General features: G+C 32.1%; 1 protein-coding gene across 1 annotated transcript in view; it reads left to right on the top strand.

The window, feature by feature from the left end:
* The window catches only part of LOC139481199 (uncharacterized), a 174,056-nt gene that overhangs the window by 81,593 nt on the left and 68,028 nt on the right, over window positions 1-24,435 (top strand). Inside the window, exons 8-10 of the mRNA XM_071264356.1 lie at window positions 3,044-3,161; window positions 6,359-6,575; window positions 14,607-14,768. Coding sequence (XP_071120457.1) covers window positions 3,044-3,161; window positions 6,359-6,575; window positions 14,607-14,768 — 497 coding nt within the window. The remainder of the gene's footprint in view (window positions 1-3,043; window positions 3,162-6,358; window positions 6,576-14,606; window positions 14,769-24,435) is intronic.

The following is a 24,435-nucleotide window of genomic DNA, read 5'->3' as shown; positions in this document are numbered from 1 at the left end:
TCTTCAGTTTCTGTAGCCACAGCTTAAAGTCTGTCTTCATTGCCATCTTCGGCGTATATGTCATTTTTAATACCATGTATTTCTTCATTTTGGTTTTCAAATTTATTATAAGACTGTTTAATGTTTGTTGTATGCCTACTATGCCACTTAGGAGTTTGTTGTTGATTGTTTGATCCTCAGAGTATTCACCGATGTTTTGTTCGAGTGAGCTCTCTGTCGCCGTCATGTCAGTATCCGCCATTTTTATACCTGTGTTTTGTTTACAATTAAAATTTTCTGTCTCTATTTCTCTTTCATGCTTGCGAGTATTTTGTTTTTCACTCATTTCCTTTATTCATTACTATCAAAGTAAGTTTGTCATGTGTTGATTCCGAAAAAAAATCACTGTTTCACAATGTTTACGTTGAAATTATCAGGCAGGTCGAGCAGAGAGAAAACAAATCAACCATTCATTTCCAAGGGCAGGTAATCTGTTCGAAAACGAGGACATGTGGGTTCCAATATTGCTATCATTTGTATGATACAATCCATTCTTACATGAAAATATTACTCATTTACTATGCGGCTATAAAGATTTACATAATAAAGTTCTAATATGGTCAGTTTTGGTTGATGCGGACAAATCATTTTGTTAGACGAGACAGTGTGAGGTATAAAAATACTGAGATTTGTTTACGATTAAATGTTTTGAATAAAAAGAGGAGATGCTGGCACTCTAAATTGATGCGATCAATTTTTCTTATATCCGCTTGACTTTTTCATGTTATGGACAAGTTATTTCCTGTTGAAAATGACGTCATCAACACTTGTAAATAAAATGACAAGCCAGGGTATTGTGAACTCTTCTTATTTAATTTTCGTTATCGGCAGGAATAGATAACTTGCTATTTGATACACCAGAACAACTGAACGAGTGTTTAATCAAATTTTACGCTGACTCCAGGGGAAAAAAGGGTTAACATGACAAACTTTCGGCTTTGGGGATTACGATTTGGACTAGTCAGGCATTTCCTCCAGGAAATGAATGTTGACAATATAAAAGACATTAGATTCAAAAGGGCAAATGATATATTTAAAACCGTTTCGTGCAACTGAAACGAGAAGAACTTAGAAGCATTGACCACATCCCATCGTTGAATCGTTATATGGAAGTTATATGAAAGTGTTACCATGAAAATTGATACCCATGCAGGACTTCAACACAAAGTATGGTTTGATACCATGTTTCAGATTGTCAAAGGACAAGGTACGATAAGGCCCGTTTTTAGCCCCCTTTTTTCTCATTTTCTAAATTTTGCTTTGGAAAGCTACTTATCACGTTAAAATATTCCATTAGGTGTGAAGTTTGTTTGGATGAACTTCAAAACCATCAATTTCAGAAAATGTGTGAGGTTATAAGAGGGGTTAAAGGGCACCAAAAAACGCCAAAAGAAGAAAAAATAACGTTTTGGCCATTGTTTCTTAAAATTTAATATCGTGCGCCTACGTGACCCAAATTTTTTTTTGGCGATTTAGTCACCAAAAAATTCTCATGACATAGGAAAAAAATTCACGTTGGCGCAGGCGCTAAAAAATAACAATTTGTTGTGAAATAAGCTGCAAAATGAATAATAATTACAATAGTTGAATAATAACAGAACGTTAACCCCCTCACCTCACCCAGTTGCGAAAATTAGAGGTTTTGAAGTTTATTATGTTTATGCAAACAAACTTTAAACATCAGTGAATGATTTAAAACAATAAGTAGATTTCCAAAAACAGAATTTGAAAAATGATAAAAATAGGGGGCCTAAAACAAGCCTTATCGTACCTTGTCCTTTAACAACCTCATGCATTGCTTTTTTAGTTTTGTATTTTATTTAATCCAGCCATAAATGATTCGGCGTTTTGGAACCGAATCCTTCCCATTAAAGGCACATGGTTAGATTAAAATTATCTCTGGCGTAGAATCGCACGTTTGACGTATACAGTTGATCAGTATGTAAACTTAACACAGGTGGAGATAAAAAGAAAAGATTGCTTTTGTAACGAAAAAGAATTCGATTTCATCTTTTTATATCCTATAAAGTGGCGGAAATGTTTTGAGAAAGTATGGATAGCATGAATTCTTTTTTTAAATGATCATATATGGTTTAATGTAAATATATAGATAGATGATAATTGCATATACATTTGTACATAGATATATGATAATTATAAAGATAGATGTTTGTTATTCATAATGGGAGGTTTTTTTTATTTGCTTTTCCAACGACGAATGAGACTGTAAAAACGGGGGTCCTTTAGTTGCTTCCCTTGGAAACCTAGGGTTGATGTAACAGTTATAAATAAATAAAATATGCTATACATTTTAAAACAAAATTTCTCCATGCACCAATAATGTTATAAATAAACCTGTTATCAAAGTGGGGAAAATTTATTTTAACAATTCTGATCACTGAATTGAAAAATTATACATATACATCTTGTGGCATGTATGAAAGTACAAAACAAGCAACTGTAAACGCTAAAATAAGTAACATACACATCGCATCATGTGTTGTGGCTATATATGACTATGTAATAATACATAAGGTTCAGATAAAACACTCATATAATTATAGCCCTCCAAGGTCTCAAAATTTTCACATAACATGTCATTCCATATAAGTAAATAACCATTACTGGAAGTTAACCAATAAAATGTTCACTTCTTTTATACCTGTGTACAAGCTTCAGTAAATATGTAACTATGAAACTCAGGTTTCGCAAATATACTGTAGAAACACCAAATAATAAATAATGATGTTTTCAAACACCAAAGATAAATGTTTTTGACCCAGTTATATGTTAAAAAGGCGTTCGACGGTTTTCCCTCTTTTTATGTCATTTGAAATAAATCTTTGAAAACTTGAAAATAAGGAATATACAAACCATTTTCTTCATTTCAAAATCTCTATGTATCTACTATTATCTCTTATGTTTTTGTGGGATGCATATGTAATAAGATACTAAGATACTTGCACATAATTTTTTTTTTTTGCTAAATTAATTTCTTTTGCAGTTTATCGAAAACATCATCAGCAGTTGGATTGCCGTAGAGGCTTGTCCTTTCCAAAATATCATATTACTAAAAGAAAAAAGTTCAACATAGAGTATTGGGGATTGCAACATGCAGATACGTAAGATATGCTAAATCATATGACTAAAATAAACTAAAGTATTACTATTAGTAAAAATTTCAAAATGTGTGTCGTTTAAAAAGGCTAAGTCAGTGTTTATAAAGTGATGATCATAAAGTATTATTTTCCCTGTATATGCCATAAATTTCTAATTTAGAAAAAGATATATTAATTATTTAAGAATTACATAATAAATGATATATAAAATTTTCTTCTTCCGTTAACACCCATATATCACATCCACTGATAATAATCATACTAATAAATAACAAAAAAGAGTAAAGTGCATTATTGTATAGCAATATAATATTTCCCACAACGTAACCAAAAGTTAGTGTGCAATAAATTCTAATATTGCACTAGTTCAATAAATTTTCAAACTTCATGAAGTCATCAACGTTTAATTCTTAGTTTAAGCCAATTTTTACTGTCAAATATTATATTGCTATACAATAAAATGGTTATTGCATGAATATTGGGGAATATTGTCCCTCGTAGAACATATATTGCACTCTCAAGCTCGTGCAATATAAAATTCTACTCGGGACAATATTCCCCAATATTCATGCAATAACCCTATAATACCACACGACAGAGCCGAGGGCTGGTTTAATAACAACCATTTAATAATATTTTATGTGTACAAATTACGAATCAGTACGAAAAGTCAGCATATATACATATACTAGTATTTAAATACACACAATCATTTGTAAACCAATCAATCTCTTAATGCATGATACAAAATATCAAATAGCATGGATGTAAACATTAACGTGACCTATCGAGTAGACCCTTTCGTGCCGAATGATTTAACCTCCAAATCACACAAAACAAACATGAAATTCTTATCTTTCTTCCGAAGAGTTCCTGTTTGAAGCCAGCCTCATAATAATACAAAAAACAAGTCGGCAATAAGAAGGGCACAATTAGTTCCCATTGGAATGCCGATAGTCTGTTGAAACATGATAAATAATGTATGATTTTAAAGTTGGGTTATTCAATTTGCTGAATTAGATTTTATTACATCTGGCTTTTCGATATCACAAAGTCAAAACATTTACCAAATTTTATCATCGGTACAAGGACATCATTCAAAAACATAATTCAACACATAGACATCTTTTTACGTTCAGGTATTTCGCATCAAATATTTTATGGTTATATTCTTAAAAGCACAAATATATCAGCAGATCCCAAACATGCTTGCAAGCATTAATAAATTTTATCACATTTTCATCCCTTTTTTCCCTATTAACAAGCTGAGTCAACATTTAATTTTCAGTGTTAATTTTAAAATGTGATGGTTATTATCTATATGCAATGACATGTTGTTTTTTTTAAATGTTACCGTAGAAGTGGACAGGATAAAACTATAAAGTAGTACTTTACTGGAAAATAATAATTGTCAATTTCAAAAAGTACTAATAGGGGGAAAAGCCGCAAGGGTGGCATTGCTCCTATAAAGTTATCAAATGTTAATAACTTTATAGAATAATTTAGATTACACATATGAAGTATAGATTAAATAATTTCAAGACAAAATGTAACGAGCAATTCCAAAAGATTGATAGGAATAAAATATACCTCAATCGGGATTGAAGCTTGAGATATACGTATACCGATCTATTTGCTCCTTCTCTTTTCGGAATACGGTCGATGATTGTGAAGATTGATTTGTTGCTAACTATTAACATATGTTAAAAGTAAGATCACAAAAATACTGATCTCTGAGTAAAATTCAAAACGGAAAGTCTCAAATCAAATGGCGAAATTCAAAGTTCAAACACAACAAACGAATGGATAACAACAGTAATATTTATAACTTGGTACAGACATTTTCTGGTGTTTCAACTGAGGATTAAACCTGGTATTATTACTAGCTAAGCCTCTCTATGTACTTATTATATATTATATATTATTATTATTATATATTAACAACGATTTGTGAACAAAACAAACAAAAATCAAACATAATAAGTAAAAATTGTAAAAAATACGGGTAAAGCAGTAAACATTCTGTCATAATCATAATCACTATAAAACCAAGACATATAAAAAAAACACATATAGACAAAGCATGTTAGCAAAAATGAAAGACAAGATTACAAAAATGTAGATCATAGAACAATAACACAGTGACGGGATGTATAAATATATATATTCCTACACTGCTACAAGTGTATTACGATATTTCTCCACTCGAGACCGGTACATTTTAATATTATTTATTATTTATTTTTAATTATTATTTATTATTTAAATTTTAACTGTCGAGAGTGGAGAAATATCGTAATACACGAGTTATAGTGTCGGAATCTGTTTCTCTGATGATTTTTATCCTCCTTTTTCAAAGATTTTCATAAATTGGTTTTCTTTATTTGCGACATCACCAGACATGGTCGCCTTTTTCATGACGTCACCATGGAAAAATTCAGAAAAAAACAAAACATTTTGACGTCATAATCAAATTTCGACTAATCATTTGCCGAGAGGAGAAATATTATTCTCACACCGGTCAGGAAATGTGAAAATAGCACAAAAAATTGAGAAAAGTACAGAACCACGTCATATATACCAAAGACACACAACACAAAAAGGCATATAGAAAAATCACATTAAGAATGCAAAAATTATCATAAAAACAATAAATCAATGACGAAATGTATAAGTACAGAGTCATGTCAAATGGATATCACCAAAAACAGACTAAACAGTACACGTAATATATATAAATACAAATAAAAGAATACTATAACACGTTTTTAAGATGATACACAACGTCAGTTCCCAGAATATATACGTCAAGACCATTGTGTATTATTTGTGAAGTTGATACGGAATATTTATTGACTTAAGGGACAAGACGTTCTTTGAAATATCCCGGGTTAATCAACTTTCTGCTCAGACACACGGGTCGTTTTACAAAGTCTGAATAGGAGCTGCAAGCGTTTGAATACCTAATTAGTTGGGAAATATATATTCTATATACAGGTGAATTTGGTATATTGCAACTAAGGTCGGGGAAGAAAATATTTTCAAAGTTAAGATTCATATTCGAGGTTTAGGTCTAAAATTGAGGTGGAGGAAGCCATGTTTTATCCCTTTCTTTAACATGTTTTTAAGTCTAGTAAAACGATAAAAAAGACAAGACATTAATACATTGTATGTATGTATTGTTGTTTTCTTTTGTTTAGGTTAACTATAACGTGTACAGCTGAAAACGGAGGTTTCCTAAAATATATCGATAGGGAAAATGATGACAAAGATATCAAAGTCAAACTCAAAGGCAAAACATTTAGCAGCAGCTTTGCCTTCCGGATGGATTATATAAAACCATACCACGAATGTATAGTTCAAAGTAAAACAGATTGTAACCAACCACCTGTTGATTGCAAGGACTTATCTAAACAGGTTTGCACAGAAATACCTTTCTACCGTGATTTGCTGTAATGTTATATGGAAAACTCCATTCAATTGTACTTTTTTGTTTTGATTTTAACTTTCAAAATTTCTTAAAACGACAGCATCAATATATCGTTACAGTAATTTACCGGTGTTGTTTTTTGTTGGTTTTTTTCTTTGTTGTTTTTTTGTTTGTTTCGGTGTTGGCATAAAAACAATTATGTGGTAATTTCCTGTTAACAAAACTTTTAATTTTTCGAAAAACTAAGGATTTTCTTATCCAATTCATCTTTACTATTAAACGAGAAGACCTCATTTTGTGTGTCGCTTCTCTACCTTCCACAATAATTTAATCATTATGCCTCTGTGTTCTTTAGGTAACATGCATAGTCGCATTTGTCATCCATTCGTATGATTATTACGATACTAAACCCCCAACGGGAGGGATTGTGCCTGATATTCATATGATGAAGACATAATCTTTCAATCAGTTTAATTGAGGTCTGGAGCTGGCATGTCAGTTAACTGCTAGTAGTCTGTTGTTATTTATGTATTATTGTCATTTTATTTATTTTCTTTTGTTACATCTTCTGACATCGGATTCGGACGTCTCGTTAACTGAATTTTAATGTGCGTATTGTTAAGCGTTTACTTTTCTACATTGGCTAGAGGTATACGGGGAGGGTTGAAATCTCATAAACATGTTTAACCCCGCCGCAATTTTGCGCTTGTCCCAAGTCAGGACCCTCTGGACTTTGTTAGTCTTGTTTGATTTTTAATTTCAAATATTCAAAGTTTTGTTAACAAAAAATTTATAAAAATGACAACCTAATTGATATTCATGTGAACACCGAAGTGCTGACTACTGAGCTGTTGATACTCTCAGGGACGAAATCCTTAGTTTTTTTTCCGATATATTAAGGAGTTTCTATTGGAAAAATATAAAACAACACGTTTAATAATTTATTGCGTCCGAAGCGCTTTTCTGGATTTACCTTCATCAGGAACGCTCAAAGCCAAACATTTGAAATCCGAAGATGTATAAGTACCGAAAATCGTTGAAGAGCTATATATATATGTTAAAAACACCTAAAATAAATAGCCAAATTCATCTAAAGCCAACTTTGCCTGAGGGAGTTGAAACCTTTATAATAATTTCAAAATTTATAAACGGACAATTTTAGTAAAGTTTGTTAAATCATGGAAATTGTACTCTTGATATTTTCAGAAATGCATCCGTTATAGGTAAAAAAAACATACAGAATTTCAACAAATCCGACATGTCCGATTTATCTCTAGATTTCATTGAAATAACCTCAAATATTAATTTTATAAATATTCCATGAAGAATGAGAAAATCATGTGCCTCAACTATGATGACTCGGCATAAATTCTCAGTTTTCAGTATGAAAAGTTTTCTTAAATCCATAAATGCAACATAAATTCGTAATATATGCATACTATTAATTTAAATTTATTAAAAGTGCTTATTTTTTTTCTCTTCGCATTCATTGAAACTCATTCATCCTTCATGAATATTATTGGTAGGTTGGTTTTGTCCAGTCGATAACCCATAAGTAAACCTAACCACCTAAACGGCTTTTTTTGTGAGCACGGCATAAAAAAATACAAGCTAGAAATACAAAAGTACTTCTGTCAATAAAACTTATAATCGTGTGTTCTATGCCAATTGTGTACTAAATATTCCTTACTGCTAGAAACAGCAGAATAATTGAGGAAAATGTGAGGCCCCTGTGGCAAAAAACATAGAACAATGTATACCCCTTGGGTCATAACACATTTAATTACTTGTAAGTGCTATTACTTTTTTAATTCAAATTTTTTTTATATAGAAAACAATAACTGTTCTTGTAAGTTATGCTTAAATCAGATGTCGTTTTTCGAGTAATTTTGTCGGGTATTTTCAAGAGAAACCACTGTTTTTAGTGAATATGATAAAAATGTAAGCAAACAGACTTCCTTCCTGACAAGACTTGATATAGAAGCTAGAGCTCAATATACAATCTTATAAAAGGCATATTAGTATTTAAGGTAGGAATATAAGGTAGATTTAGCCTTACATTATTTTATTCCAGTAGTGAGCAAACGTTGTAGGCTTATAATCTTATACGCTGGACGTGCGTTTCGTCTCATAAGACTCATCAGTGACGCTCAGATCAGAATAGTTATAGAGACAAACAAGTACAAAGTTGAAAAGCATTGAGGACCCAAAGGTCCAAAAAGTAATGCCTAATACGGCTAAGGTAAAGCCCGGGATAAGAAAATCATTAGTATTTCGAAATATTCATACTTTTATCAATAGGACATTTACAAATAATGACCATATAATTGATTTTCATATCAGAACATCGACCCAGTAGTGTTGCTAATAGTTGTCAAAGGAATTAGGCTGATAATTTAATACGCCAGATGCGCGTTTCGTCTACATAAGACCCATCAGTGACGCTCAGATCAAAATAGTTATAAAAACAAACAAGTACAAAGTAGAAGCGCATTGATGAACCAAAGTTCCAAAGAGTTATGCCAAATACGGCTAAGGTGATCTTTGAATACAGAATAAAGCCAGTTTTATACACATACCAACTCAAATGTCGAAGAAAATGCATACATGGAATCTATATATCCTTAGATATATAGACACTTTACTAAAACTCTTGTTATTGCATTGAGAAACTAAATGCATAACTATATGTTCCGGTTTTCGAGAGCAGTGCGGGCTTTTTTGACAGCGTCCATGGTGGTTTATCGACTGATCATTATACAAATGTCCTATAACTTTAAATGTTATTTAATCTATACCGTTGTTATTAAACATATGAAGGCAGATTTAGGTATAATTTACAATTTTTGCTATGGTATAATTTAGTTATGCCATGGTTTATTTCAAGCAACAGATCTATTCAAATTGACCTTGACCACACATATATCATAGTTTTATGATGTCACAACAATTGAGATTCTTTTTAATATATTTAAATGACCCTGAAAAGAGCCTTTTCAGCAAAAGCTGTTTGCTAACTTTTTTAATTATGTGTTGGCAAGATTCAATTGTTTTTTCTAAAGGTTAAATTTATTACATTTATTATTAGGCCTAATAAAAAAAGTATGTTAAGGGCGACATGACAAAATTTTTAATGTAGGTTGAAAAAAAGTAAATGAGACTGCAGCTGACAACTCGACAGGAGTTTTCTTACTTAAAAAAATGTCACGAAAGAACGTTAAAACTATTTGTGTTATAGTTTGATCTAAAAGAAATACAAACATGGCTAGATATACAAATTAATTTTCTAACTACTTACACAATTCTATATTTATTAAATTGGAATTGTTATATTATACATCAAATACCATAATTACAAACTGATTTTGAACTACATCAAATTTTAAGAAAAGTTACCAGTCACTTCATTTTGTAGTGTTATCTAGTCTGTGACAATTCGTACTTCTTTTGTATTGTTTGTGCGCTGTCCTATTTTTATTTTTGTTTTGTTTTACATGTTCCTTTTTTATTCAGTCGCTACTTCGATGTTGTCATACAATCGGAAAACTGTCCATGGTTTGAACCCATTTCTTAATGCAACAATGGAGGTCAAGTGATTACCATATATGGGCATTTTTTTACCAAAATAAGTTTTTTCGATATTGTAGTTTTTTGCATGAATCAAATCTAATTTGCTTTTGAGTGAACACTCCTGAGTATGTAAGAAGTAATATCGATCAACTCAATTATTGATTAAACTAATTTTGTCTATCAAAATGTGTCTTCAAGTCTAGGTCTTGACCAAATAAATCGGTCACAGGAAATGAAAATCGTCATTTTTTTTCTTTACTTCTCGGGAAGCTATGCTGAATTTCAATTATGTTTCAGAACTCAGTCTCAGTGAAATAAACTCTATGACTATGTGCCATAAAACTTCATAATTTTATTATTCCAAGAATTAATTTATGTTTTGGTGAGTATTTTTACTGCTGCACCCTAATAATTTCAACACAGAAATAAATTTTTACTACATAAATACAAGGGGTAGCCAAAGTATTAATGACTACTCCAAAATATTCATGACTACTGGATCAAGACAGGATTAAATGATTGATTTTTATTACTGATACTTGGTCATACCTTTTTCATTTATATATAAAAGAGATTATAATGAAAGTATTCTGAATGTAAATTCTTCATTATTTGAAATAAAAGGAAATTCGTTTGCAATCCTTGTATGAAAAAAAATAATATACTAGGTATTTAACAATAAATGTTGTCTCGTTAATTCCATGCAAGTTCTAATGAATGAACTCACATTATAAAAAAACACTTAACCAATAGATAAATGGTTCTAATCATGAACTTGAAATTTAAGTAGAACATAAGGACTCGGTCTAATATTTTTTTTTTCTATTTAAAAAACCAATAACTATGCATTTCTATATTTATATGAAAGTATTTCAGAGCAGTTTCTGAGTACTAAGTCAACAATTATGTTTTAGATCACAAGTCACACTTCATGTCAACATATACATGCTTTGAATGCAATTCTGAAAAAGATTGTTTTTAGTTCAAATTTAGACAGGACTTTTTTTTATTTTTGCAGGATTGATCAGGATTCCTTCATCACAAACAAAATATATTACCATAAACAATAAATGAGTTTTGTGTCATCTATAGCAGTTAAGGTTGTGCACAGACAGTATACGATTTCCGTACCTTGTTTAATTTAGGTCAAACATTTTACTGACTTAAAGAAAATTATTAATCCAGTCAAATATTCACAGCTGACCTTGCCATTAATTTTCACACTCAATGTGCATGTACATTGTGTTCAGATGCAACGTGACATCAATGTGTAAGAACAAAAAACTACAATGTCAAAAAAAAATCTTTATTTTGGAATTTAGTTTAAAAGGGGTTTCCTAATGGGTGATAGAACGTTGTAATTGCTTTTTTTAAACTTACGTATTATTAATGTTTTGTATAGTTTATATAATCTTTGTTATTCTGTGAAAAAAATACGAAAAAATAACAGATAATTTAGCATAACTTATAAACGACGATCAACGGCATTACGTAATGGTTAAAAGACGGCCAATTTGACGTTTTTAACAATAAAATCCATGATTAACAAATCAATAGAAATCTATTTCTGACCCTAATGGTAAGTAAGAAACAGCAAAAAACTTCCTAATTGGCGCCAATTTGTTTTCCGCTAAATAAACGCAATTTCAGAATGGTGGGTTTTAATATTAGTCCCATTGTTGTCTTAAGAAAGTAGCAACAACGGTCGTTTCTAAGGGCTTGCTTTCCGACTGCATAAACATCAATCATATGATCAGTGTTATAAAGTTACTGTTTTGCAAAAGTAAGAATTATTCTAAATACTATGGATTTTTTTACCAGTAATAACTATTTTAGCCGTTTTTGGCATGACTTTTTAGAATTTTTGGTCATCAATGCTCTTCAATTTTATACTTGTTTTGTTTTGCTTTATTTATTATTTTTACATGAGCTTCACTTGTAAGTCTTATGCAGATTCACCCTCTTGCGTCCGGAGGGATGCATGTGTCCACGCCGACTGAGACGGAGAGACAGATGTTTTCATGTTTTAATTTATGCAAGTTTCTACTCAGTGCTGTATCTTTTTCAAACGAAAAACTAAAGATCAAATATGGTTTTATGTTTCATCAATGGGTCCTAAATGTAACGCTCATTATGACATAACGTCATATATCGAATGACGTTTATTGTACATCGAACGTTACAGACTTCGAGGTGTCGTATTTTTTGGCACACTAAATACAACCTTGATAAACAGCTGGCATCAAGAGGGTTAAACATTGTTAAAAATAAGGCATGGTGTATCAAAATATCAGCCTTGTACCTTTCATAATCATTAACATGTCGAAATGTCTTATTGTAATGTTTATTTGTGCATTTCTCTGTTCTTAATGTTCTTGTACTTATTTGCACTGTAGTCCTGTCATGTAATATTATTATTTTAGAATTATATATAACATTGCCATTAAAGTGCGAGGTTTGGCTAGCCGCAAGACCAGGTTCAACCTACCATTTGTTTCATTTAAATGTCCTGTACCAAGTCAGGCAAATTGGAAATTGTTATCTTAAAGTTCGTGTTTGTGTGTGTTGCATTTTAGTGTTTCTGTTATGTCGTCGTTCTCTTCTTATATTTGATGCGTTTCAATCGATTTATGAATTTCGAACAGGGGCATAATTACGTTTGGCTTTATTTAGGCAAATTTACGTAGCATTTTCTTAATCTATCAATAAAATACCAATTATAATAGTTTTGGCTTTTGATATAAATTTAATGGGGTATGATTAATTTTATTCAAAATCTTAAGTATAAATATGAAATATTTAATTACTAAAATACATGTAAATACTCAACCTTAGCAGAAAAACAATTCACTGTCAACTGGGAATCGTCTATGCAGTTTATGCACAAAATCACTAATACAACATTATTATAGACCGATAAATAAGTAAACATTCTTTAAACCGTCTATCAGAAAAATGTCCTCGCGAATTTTTTTTCCTGTTTTCTGCAATCCGTGAAAGTCCTTTATCACGACGGTCAATAATTGGGTCTTTTCTCATACATTCATTAACCCCGCTAAATTTTCGACCTTATATGACCGAAATTACAAAATTTGGAACCGTTGCTACACCATATTTTCGTTGCTAGGATTTTACTAAGCATTTATTTAAAAAAAAATGAACTGACTATTCATTTGCAACTCGAAGTTCTTGGTGAATAAACAATTCTTTTTTTTCAGTAATGCTAGTTGTAATGAGATATCAATGCATAACTGATGATCTTGCTATCTAATAAAACCATTGCTAGGCAACCTTCCTTTAACCAGAACACAAAAGAATCATTGTGTTGTCTAGTTTCAATACAAAGGCTATCAAGAATCTATACATGAACTTATTCCGCAAGGCATCATAAAACGCCTCATCATACCTTGTCCTTTGTCAATAATGCTGAATGAATCAACAGTTGTCTTTGGGCCGCTATATGTGTAGTCATTTGATAATCCATCTTTATGACGATCATTTAATATCCTAAATCCTGTCGATTAACATAATTGTATAAGTTTGAACCATAATCGTTGAATATAGTATCTGGATTTATGTGTGTAGATAACGGAGAGTCATTGCTATAATTGAATAGGTTCAATTGTTGATTTTGTATTGTTATATGGACTGTACCATCTTCAATGAAGCCGAAACATTGTCGATCTGCAATTCAGAATCACCAACAAGACATATTTTTTTCTTTAGATGAACATGAAATTATGTTGTCTTCAAATTAATCGAAAAATGTCCCACTCGTATACTAAATGGTACTTTGAATTAATTTGAGGTATGTAGGCACCACATACATATAAATCCTGATCAAAATTAAATAACAATTTGTCATATTTTAACCACACGAGTGTATCAGCAATAGTTTCAATAAAAGAAATACATGTATACGGAAGTGAAACCCACTAACGTGTTGTCATGAATATCAATTATATGGTCAATTTTTTTTTTAATTTCCAGTGAACAAAACTTTATTTTTTTTTGGCTTATCCCAGGAATAGATTACCCTAGCCGTATTTGGCACAACGTTTTTTAATTTGGGTCCTCAATGCTTTTCAACTTTGTACTTGTTTTGCTTTATAACTATTTTGATCTGAGCGTCACTGATGAGTCTTTGGTAGTATTTGGCGTATTAACTTATAATCCAGGTACCATGATATAACTGTTTATCCTCAGGAACGAAATAAATAAATTAAGATAAAAATGTCAAAGAGAGTTTTTTTATTTTCATTATTATATAAACTTGAAAATCATATGATGGAGTGATTTTGTTTTTGCGAAGGCCATTGGAAAGTACCCAGTTAGATGATTGTATGCAAATCATATAAGAATTATATGGTTATAAGAAAAAAAATAGCACTATTGTTTTTAACTATTTATTAGATCTCACTGCAAAAGTTGCTATTATTCCATTTTAGCGTACCATCAAAGTGATATGGAAAGGATGGAAAGACGATCTTTCTGGTATTAGCCATTTTGGAATAGAAGTATTCGAGTTAGGTCACAAAGGAAGTCACTTAGATTATGTCCTAGGCAAGCCAACCTACATTGACGATAACATATTAGCCAAAACCTCAGAGGTATCTGACATTATTCACTATTTCTTTCAAAAAATATGCTGAAGCGAGGATTTATTACTTTTCGTTTCTTTAAGACATTGGAATGATCGATTTAAACAGAATGTTTAAAACTCATTGGACCAAAACAGTGGGTTACTTGTATACAAAAAAAAACATGCTAAATAATATAATAATATGATTTTGAATGAAAGTATATTCATTTTTTACCATAAGACCATTAGTTTTCTCGTTTAAATTGTTTTCCATTGTCATTTCGGGGCCTTTTATAGCTGACTATGCGGTATAGGCTTTGTTCATTGTTGAAAGGCGTACGGTGACCTACATTTTTTTAATTTTGCTTCATTTTGGTCTCTTGTGGAGTGTCATTGACAATCATACCACATCTTCATTTTATATCATATATTGATTTTTTTGTTCAGCAGTTAAGAGAATAATTGAATGCATCCTACCCTCTTTTTTTTTTATCAAAATTGCAATATTTAAAGTCATATCTATACTATTAAACGAGAAGACCTAATTTTGTGTGTCGGTTGTCTTCTTTCCATAATAAATAAATAATCATGCCTCTGTGTCCTATGGGTATGATGCATAGTCGCGTTTGTGATCCATTCTTATGATTATTCTGATTGAGTTATTTAGGGAGAAAAACGAAAAAAAGGCGTCCGGATATTGTTTCCGTCATCAGCCCGACTTTTAGTCGTACAATACAATGAGGGAACAAAAAAATTGACAGCGATTAACGACAACCACTGAAATACAGGATATCATATCTGGAAAGATAAATACATGAAGCGGCAGGGTTAAACATGTTTGCTGGTGCCCAAAATTCTCCCCTACCTGAAACAGTGGTGTAATACATAAAAAAAAGGAGGGGATATAATTGTGAATGAGACAACTCTCCACAAGATACCAAATGACATAAACAACTATAGGTTCTCCACAAGATACCAAATGAAATAAACAACTATAGGTCACCTACGGCCTTGAGTGTGAGTAAAACTAATACTGCATAGTCAGCAATAACATAGGTCGAAATGATGAATGTAAACTAGTTCAAACGAGAAAATAGCGGTCTGAATTGTGTAAAAAAAATGAACGAAAATATATAAGGTATACAGCAACAAAGACAACGACTGAATAACAGGCTCCTGAATAGGAACATGCACATACAGAACAGTAAGGGTTTAAACTAGTTTGAAGACACATCAGTCTTCCCCTGACATAGGACAGTGGTGAACAAGTATGACATAAGAGCAAACTATAAAAATCATTTGAAGAAGGCTGAACACACCAGATCGATACAAAAACTTACAAAAAGACTAAGTACCTAACTGAGTGTGCACGTGTATGCAGGACGTTACAATTTAGTTCAAATTGAACTAAAACAAATCATGTTTAAAAAAACTCAGTACACATTCAGCGGATTTGGTGAATATAATATTGGCTAGTTCAAGTTCATTTAAACCAATTTCTTCATTAGTAAAGGTTGAAACTGTCTAACACAATAAATATTTTTTTTATAAATTCCATTCGTCTGACAAGCTTAAATATTTGTACAGTGGAGATCACTCTGACCTCCTATCAGAACTGTCAGAATAATCTGCCAAAGAACTGTTCTAAACTGTCCTAGAACAGTTCTACCTAGAACAGTTCTATCTAGAAACTGTTCTAAGTAGAACTGAAAGAATAAGTTCTAGGTAGAACTGTCAGGATCAGTTCTAAGGTAGAACTGTCTTAAATTGTTCTAGGTAGAAATTTACAAATCAGTTCTAACCGTAGAACTGTCAGCAGAACTGACAAAATCAGTGTTAACCGTTTAACTGTCAGCAGAACTGTATAGAACTGTTATAGCCGTAGAACTGACCAAACCTGTCAAGATTTAAAAACTGTTCTAAACGACATCACTGCGGTAAGGGCATCTTAGAACTTAACTGTGTAGCAGATTTCACGGTTGGTATGGTTGTCCTGCGAGAAGACGTTCTGTGCTGGTGATTTGGTCCTGTCAGGTGCTGGTGGGTCCTGATTCTGTGCTGGTAAGTTTGTTTACATTGTATCAGAACGGCAATAAAACGACCGTTTTGTTGCTTAATTTTTTTCTGATGCGTCATAAGTACCATGCAAAGTATATTACAACAATATTATATTACAAAAGTCGTGCAAGTTCGTTAAACGGAATTGTCCTGTCGCTGTGCTGGTGATAAGAAAAACGGTCCTGGTTCTGTGCTCCTATGTCCTGGTTCTGTGCCTTTATATTTTAGTTAAAAGTGGCATTAATTTGATGCTGTACTGTTATTGACTAATTAACTGTTGTCTGCTTTCTTGAAATTGACATTGTTGTGAATCTGTTTACTGTTATTATGTAATCTTATTTATTAGGCGAGTGATATGAGAGCCAAATTTACATTTTTAATGCACCTACCTAACACACGGCTAAATTATATATCACTAGAAAGCTCAGAATGTGTACTTTCTAAATATCCCGGTCGTCAAAAGAAATTGTGGTGCATTTTTTTTTAAATCGAGGTCAAAGGTCATGGGTGCAATTTCAATTCACGGATACTTCCAGTTGTAAAATCGAGTCAAAACAAATGTAAAAACGAAACAATTTTATAGGAATGCTGTATTACTGTTGGGAAAATATATTTCTATCATAATATTAATTAATTTTGGTTGATTTTAACGGTAACGCAATTAACATAACGTTTTCTCTCAGAGTCTTTGAAAATCTACCTTTAAGTCACACAAATGTATCTGTAGTCGCCCTTGCATTATCTAAATCATATAATACCTCCATATCATTTGATTGCACATATTTACAAACATATATATCTGCAATTTTGATATAAATAATCCGAAACAAAATATTTGAAGCAAGGGGAAAATATAACATATGACGTATTTTTAATTGTATAGAAAAGTCCCATGATGAGCTGTTTATTTAAATCGAGGAAGCATATGGTCTCCTGTAAGTTTAAAAGATCAGACAACCATAGAGCAGATTTCTTTTATTATTGTAGTGCAATATGTTGATATATAAAAACGAAGATGTGGTATGATTGCCAATGAGACAACTATCCACAAAGGACCAAAATGACACAGACATTAACAACTCATACATCACTAAATCAGATATGATAAGAGTACTAACAAACATAACTAAAATGAGTGAAGTGTTACTGGTATATTTATATCAACAAATTGACAATTTTAATATAAAACATCACAAGGAAAATATGATCACTCATTGTACGTCAAAATGTGTTTGATTTTACTTCAGTCGGCCGCCGTGTATTTTGAGTTGAGATATATAATTAATCAAACAACACTTGACAAAGTAGTTTGTACTCTTTTTAAATTACGCTAGTGATGACGTTCGGCTACTTTGGCACTAAGTATTACTTTTTATCTTGTTTCACCGCTTCAAACGGAGGACAAGGCTGTCCTAATATTGAATCTTTTTTTTTTGGCTTTCTAATGTTAAAATCCCGTGATCGAAACGTCGGACCAATGGGATGTTGGACCATTTAGGTGTCGGAATATTGCGATATCGGAATATTATAGCTTCATTTTAACTTGTAATCTCATCATTCTTATCGGTCAACATATCCATACAAATACAACGTCCTTGGCATGGGCATATATCAGTATAGCAGAGGTTTTGCTCAAAGCGGACACAAGATCTACTATATACAGATTGAATTAAAAATTTGGAATAGACATGAGGGATTTGTCAAAGAGACACCAACCCGCTAAAAAGCAGGCAACGGCCAAAAACCACCAATGGGTCATCAATGCATCAAGAAACGCCCAAACCGGGAGGCGTTCTTCAGCTGGCCCCTAAACAAAAATGTACTACTTTGAAATGATAATGGACGTCATACTAAGCTTCGAAATATACTCAAGAAGTTAAAATAAGAAATCATACAAAACTAAGAAAGGCTCGATGCTCCTGACTTGGGACAGGCGCAACATTGCGGCGGGGTTATACATGTTTTTGGAAATCTCAACCCTCCCCCTAACCTATACCAATGCGTGAACAGATCAAATCTTGTAGAAAGTTGGATGACATCATACCGGACCGATGTTGCCTTTTAGCCAACCAAAGTCATACGGAGATCTTTTATTATTTCTGTAGTTAGGTCGACATTGTCTTGGATAAAATGTTAACCCCCAGACGAAAAATAATGCTATGTACAATGTATGTCCCATTTTCATTGTTTCTAATCTCCTGATCAGTCAAACTTGTTAATAGTTATCAAAGGTGTGTCCATAAATACGGTGCATTTGTAGTGATAAACCTAAATGAAAAAGAGTAAAAAAAATATTTATAGATAATACACATTCTACTAAAGCCATACATCTAAGAACTTTGTCAATAGGAATATCGTACGCTTTATTAACTGTCGCAGATGTGCCATCATCCAAAAGACAACACAGAAATGTTTTTAAAGCAGGTGGCATAATTTCAATTGAATAATCCAGTGAAATGTCATTACGGCATAAGACAAAATTATAGAGCTACTGTATACAATATTGGATGCACCTAGGCCTTGTTGAAGCTGTATACATGTAACTATAAATTGACCATGTTTTTTTAGTTTTTGTTGAAGCTGATAATATGTTGTGTAGTTTTCTTGGCGGCGATCCTCGGGCATAAATTCAGCCCGGTTAACTGATCGAGTAATTAAAGTTGTTAACCAGAATACTTCCTTGTGTACAGGCACGTCATCTTTAATCGTCAAAATGTTAATAAAAGCTGTTTTATGTTCAGAACTAAATAGCTCTTTTATTTCTGATTTCAAATTTTGTATCAAATATTTAGCGATGCAAGCTCGATGGTATAAAGATTTAATAGTAAAATTATCATGAGTTATTTTGTAAATCAGATCATTGTAGGTGATATATGTAGTAACACGCAATACAGCTTGAGTTTGCCTTATGATACCTTATGAAGTTGTGTAACTTGCTTATAGGCTTTATACATTTGCAATATATACAAACAGACAAATCAGAATGAGTTGTAGATCTACTGTCCTCGTTGATATAAGAGAAGATCTACTGGTCGGTAGAATTGGTACATGTAGTACAAAGTCTTTGTACAGACAAAACAGAAGATGATAGGTTGTGCTTACTTTTGAAATATTTATAGCAACTCTTATGATATTTTGTATTTTCAAATGGGATGTTTTCATTTTTTTCATATTCATCGACCAGACTTCTGTAAACTTCATCTTTTCTTTTTCCCACTGCGGCAATACAACTGTATCTTCATTTAAGTGTTTAACTACATAGTTTCTATGTAGTAAATATATGACAGACTATGCATCTGTGTCAATAAATGGATATTTTTTTGCTTTTTAGCAAAGGAAGGGTTTCATTGTGAACTGGACTGTGAAAATTTGATACGACTCGGAAGATTTTCTATAATTTTCCGATACGATTCCTAATTTAGAAAGGGGTGAACTCTACAGAACTCAAAAACTATGTTTTACTTTGATTTGATCTTTCTTTCGGACGATTTTATATCTATTTAAGCTACACTGAAGTTAAAGATAGAAATAGAACCGTTTAAATATGATTTATCGTACTCTAATAGCACTATTAAGTACACGGAAATCGACTAATATATTCAGTAAAAAACGATAACGAAATAGATAAGGGATTCCGGAAATTATAGTGATTTTACCCAACATCATAAAATTACAGAAATTCGTGATTTTAAGAAATGTTGAGATAAAGTCTTGATCTTGAATGAAAAAACGATAATTGATGAGTAATTTGGTGTGATCTAAAACGGATAGAGTGCAAAAACATTTAATAAAAATTTAATTGTAGATCCGAAAAGGTGGGGATTATTAAAATTTTCGTACAAAATGTCAAATATTTAGAAGGAATGCAAAAGCATGCGGACTTACAGTTGTAAATATTGTTTTTCATTATTTTAAGAATCTAATTCACTTAATTATTCTGTCTAAAAGAAGAGATACGACTAATTTCCTTTGCTTGAAAAACATGTTGTAATTTTATAATTTTCAACTAATTTCTGAAATAAACGTCAATTTTACAAAAAATGCACCGTACGATTTTGTGACGACCGGGCAAAAATCAAAGTTTAATCATTATTCTTTCATTTAAAAAAAATTAGCCGTGTGTTAGGTGGGTGCATTAAAGTCCTTAACTAGACGTCTTTTTCAAATATTACACACGCCTATATTGGCCTGTTAATGGAACCCTTCTTGTCCCCTTTTAAGATAAGAAAATATGTTTACGATTTTCGGGATAACGATCATTTTGCAAGATCACCAAAATACGTTGTAATTTTTACAATACTTATATAAAGTGATGTGTATGTTTGTTGTCAATGGACAAATTTCCATAAGAAACCAAAGGAAGTTTGTGTAAACATACGTCATCGAACGACCTTCAACAATAACCCATAACATAAAAATGTAAAAGGTTTTGCATAAAAATGGAGAGCACAAATATAGATTTTTTTTTTTTTTTACATAAATAAGGCCGTTAGTTTGAATTGTTTTACATTGTCCTATCGGGGCTTTTTATAGCTGACTATGCGGTATGGGCTTTGCTCATTGTTGAAGGCCGTACGGTGAACTATAGTTGTTAATGTCTGTGTCATTATGGTCTTTTGTGGATAGTTGTCTCATTTGCAATCATACCACATCTTCTTTTTTATAAAACAATACAAATCTACACACACAAAAAACTGGCTTAATTTCAACTGGTTATCAACCCGAATCGCTATAAGATCATATATAAGCTCACCTGTGTCGAGGGGTCGTGTCAGGTTCATGTATTGTCTTGGTGTCCGCAATTACAAAAAAGATCTTTTCTGAAATTACTTGACCAAATGTTACCAAATGATTTTTCAAGAGTAAATCTAGGAAAAACAATATTCATCAACAAACATGACCACTGTCTGTTAAAATGTATTCGAGTTTTTAGTTACGGCCGATTCCATTGAGTATGTAGGCAAATGTAATACATTTGTATCTTTGGTTAGCTTGCTTGTTAGCTAAACCGTGAAGTCATTGTTGGGTAAGGTATACTACCCTCCTTTCGAAGTAGCCTGGTCCTACAGACAGAAAGATGTGTCATTTATCGGAGTAGTCTACTCTTAAAGTAGGGTAGTTTACATAACCTAACAGTGACTTTTCTGTTCAGCAAGCAAGATAACCAAAGATAATCCCTTTGTCTACACACTCATTGAAATCGGCTTTAATATTGCAAAAGTTCAAGCAATTAGGGCTAAACTTACCGAGTAAAAAAAATCAGAAGGCTGATGTCTATCTACCTTGCACCATTTCAGAAAATTCAGATCAGATAACGAAACTGGGTCCAGCAACATTTATAAGGAATTTAAGATTTTGACCCCACAGTTTCCATTCACCACAAATATATTCTCGTTACAACGAATCATTTTAAATACAAAAATACCAGTTGCAGCCTTTTGTTTATCTATTAATATATGTATACGGATAAAGTTATGAAAGGCAGCAGGGTCACCAGGGTGAGGAGTCCATGTCATCTGAAATAAATGCTAAGCATAGATCTAGAAAAGCGACAGATAATCATGACATGAAAAAAACTCTCTTCTTTTCGACTTTTTTTGAACAAATTGACACATAAAATGAATTATATAGTATTGTGGAATTTTTAACTTGTGTTCAATTCATTGGTTACATCTTTTACTAGGATAACAATCCTGTCAAGTATGAGCTGGGTAAAATATTTCAGAAAAGAAGATGGAAATATGAAAGTTTCCGTGCGTCAGGTGCAACAGCATACGAACAGCTAACATGCCTCGTCAGGGTGGAAGCTAAAAAGTCCACGAAAATTTGATTTAAAACCTTTATTCGTTCCTACAAAGTTATTGAGATTTTGTTGAGGATTTAACCATCTAAAACAACAAGATCTTTTTTTAGAATTTTCAGCTCTTCTATAAATATATGCAAAGCAAACTATTGATCAAATTGCTTGCTATGATTGTTTGGATGTTTGTAAACGACAGGTAAGTAGTCTGTTTACTATATACTAGAATTTGTTTGGACAATAAACATTAACTTCAATTCCTGTCAGTTTGTTTTTGTCCAATCAAATCCCAGTATGTATTGAAATTCCGCCTACCTATTGTTTGAAAACATCCAAGCAAACATAGCAAGCAAGTAAAGTTTTTTTTGCATGCTTTTATAGAAGAGCTGTACTATATAATGCAAAGAAGCGTTTAAGTCTTTCGCCAAAAAATACTATCAATTTCTTTTTGTCCTATGTAAACTTCCGTACCATTTCCTTCCATTCATGATCATTAAATTGAACTGTAAAATATTTCTTGGTACCTTCTTAATTCCTTTATAAGTCTTATGTAAATATAATTATGACAATAACTGTTCTGAGCACAGTCAAGATTCACTGCACACTTTTAAAGTTCTGCTTCATCAAACATTAAAATGTGAACTTAAGTTTTGAGACTTTTTTAATCGACACGATTGGGATTTTTGTATATGAAAACATGGTTTATCTATTAGTTGAAAAATGCGGCTTTGAACTAGCTTTCAGTACCTGCGAGCATTCGTTGTTCAATAATGTGTGTCTTTATGTGTTATTATTACATGTGATAAATTGTTGTGTTGGTACACCACTGTAACAATGAAGGAGGAAATGAGGAGGGTTGGTTGGGTGGAAGTGGGGAGGGGTATGCGGAGCGCTAACAAACATGTCTATGCGGCATGGGCTTTGATCATTGTTGAAGCATCAATGTAAGGGGCATTTAATATCTTAATAAAACTATTCTTATTTTAGATACTATATATTGTTATCTTATATTGGACGAAAGATGTTGCCCTTTTATGTAATTATGTAATACAAGTTACGATCATTTGAAAACACATATTAAACAGCCAAACGGATGCACAAGAGCTAAAATAGGAGTCATAGATCCTATTGACAACAATTATCTGCCCAATTTTATTGATTTTGTAACATTTGTTTCAAATATGACCAACTTCTTATCCAAAATCACCAGCACCGTATCAGGACCCACCAGCACAATGACAGGACCCACCAGCACAATGACAGGACCCACCAGCACAGTATCAGGACATGAATAAATTGAGAAAATGCTAAATTTTAATAAATTGCAATGTTTTTTCACAAAATAGTTTTGTCGTGTGGATTGCGGTATAGAAAGCTGACTCTATGAGCATTTTTGTTTAATGTTTTCAGTTCTAGATTTTCTGAAAATGAGCATTTTTGTGTTACGCTTACTGAAACAGTTTAGAGGGTAAACTTTTTTAAGGTTTATATATGAACCAATAAGAAACAAAATTGAAAAATCTCAACTGTTTTCTTCCATTTTTTATGAGTGAAAACGTCAAAAATCATCATTTTCGTCTTTGTTTACATTTTTTCATTGATCACCAGCACCCGTCAGGACCGAATCACCAGCACAGAACGTTCTCTCGCAGGACAACCATACCCACCGTGAGATTTTGTATGTTTACTTTAAAAGTTACAAATATCAAAGACGATAGAACGGTTATCCAACGCATCGGAAAGATATTTTAATATGATGGGATATAAAAGATCATGGTTTACGTTGCTTCGTTTCCCGATTTTAACAGTCTCTTCCTATTAAAATATAACTCTATGC

This window comes from Mytilus edulis, chromosome 7, assembly GCF_963676685.1.
Source record: "Mytilus edulis chromosome 7, xbMytEdul2.2, whole genome shotgun sequence".
NCBI lineage: Eukaryota > Metazoa > Mollusca > Bivalvia > Mytilida > Mytilidae > Mytilus > Mytilus edulis.
Note: the sequence above shows the minus strand (reverse complement) of the source record. Positions and strands in the feature narration are given on the sequence as shown.